General features: G+C 69.4%; 1 protein-coding gene across 1 annotated transcript in view; it reads right to left on the reverse strand.

Moving 5' to 3' along the window:
- Window positions 1–739, reverse strand: part of BORCS6 (BLOC-1 related complex subunit 6) — a 2,285-nt gene that overhangs the window by 917 nt on the left and 629 nt on the right. Inside the window, 2 exon segments of the mRNA XM_025194126.1 lie at window positions 5–142; window positions 145–489. Of these exon segments, the coding sequence (XP_025049911.1) occupies window positions 5–142; window positions 145–489 (483 nt within the window).

Raw genomic sequence — 739 nt, forward strand, 5'->3', positions numbered from 1 at the left:
TTTTGAGCTGCAGGTTGTTGGCCACGAAGTGGGTGAGGTCCCCGTCGCGGCTCACCGTGCCCTCCAGCTCCAGGGCGCTGGAGATAGTGGCGCGCCGGCCCTCGGGGCCCCGGGACGGCCCGTAGGCCTGGCTGATCCCGTCACCCCGTCCAGGCTGCGGCTGTCCAGCAGGCTCCCGGCGGCCGTGGCCGTGACCTCTGTGGCCCCCTGCTCAGGTGGCTGGATTTGCACCTGGGCCATGACGTGCGGGGGGAAGCCGGAGCCCGTGTCCAGGTCCATGCTGGGCCCTGGCAGAGAGCAGGCGAGGATGACAGCAGAGGAGGAGCCGGGTGTGATGCAGGGGGTGTGCTCCAGGCGCACGGCATGCAGGGAAGGGAAAAGGGAGGGCGCTGGGTGCCCGGATGCCTGGGCGCTCTGGGAGGGGCTGGGGGCAGAGACGCAGGGCTGGGACCCAGTGTTCTCGCTGCGTCCCGGCTGCCAGCCCCCCTGCTCTCAGTCCCCAGCCTGCACCCCCGCCCCTTCCCGAGGCCCAGGCGTCCTGGCAGACGCAGAGTTAACCGTGGCTTTATGCCCACTTTATGGAAATGGAGACTCCCTCCCTAGCCGGATCAGCCCTGTCCAAACCAGCCTGGACACATCCCCATGGTGGACGCTCAGAGCGAGGGACCTGCCGGGTCCCGTCTACTCCAGCCCCACCCTGGGGCAGCATCAGCCCTGCCCAGCGCGTCCCAGACAACCC

The sequence above is a fragment of the Alligator sinensis genome, unplaced genomic scaffold, assembly GCF_000455745.1.
Source record: "Alligator sinensis unplaced genomic scaffold, ASM45574v1 scaffold1531_1, whole genome shotgun sequence".
In the NCBI taxonomy this organism is placed as follows: domain Eukaryota; kingdom Metazoa; phylum Chordata; order Crocodylia; family Alligatoridae; genus Alligator; species Alligator sinensis.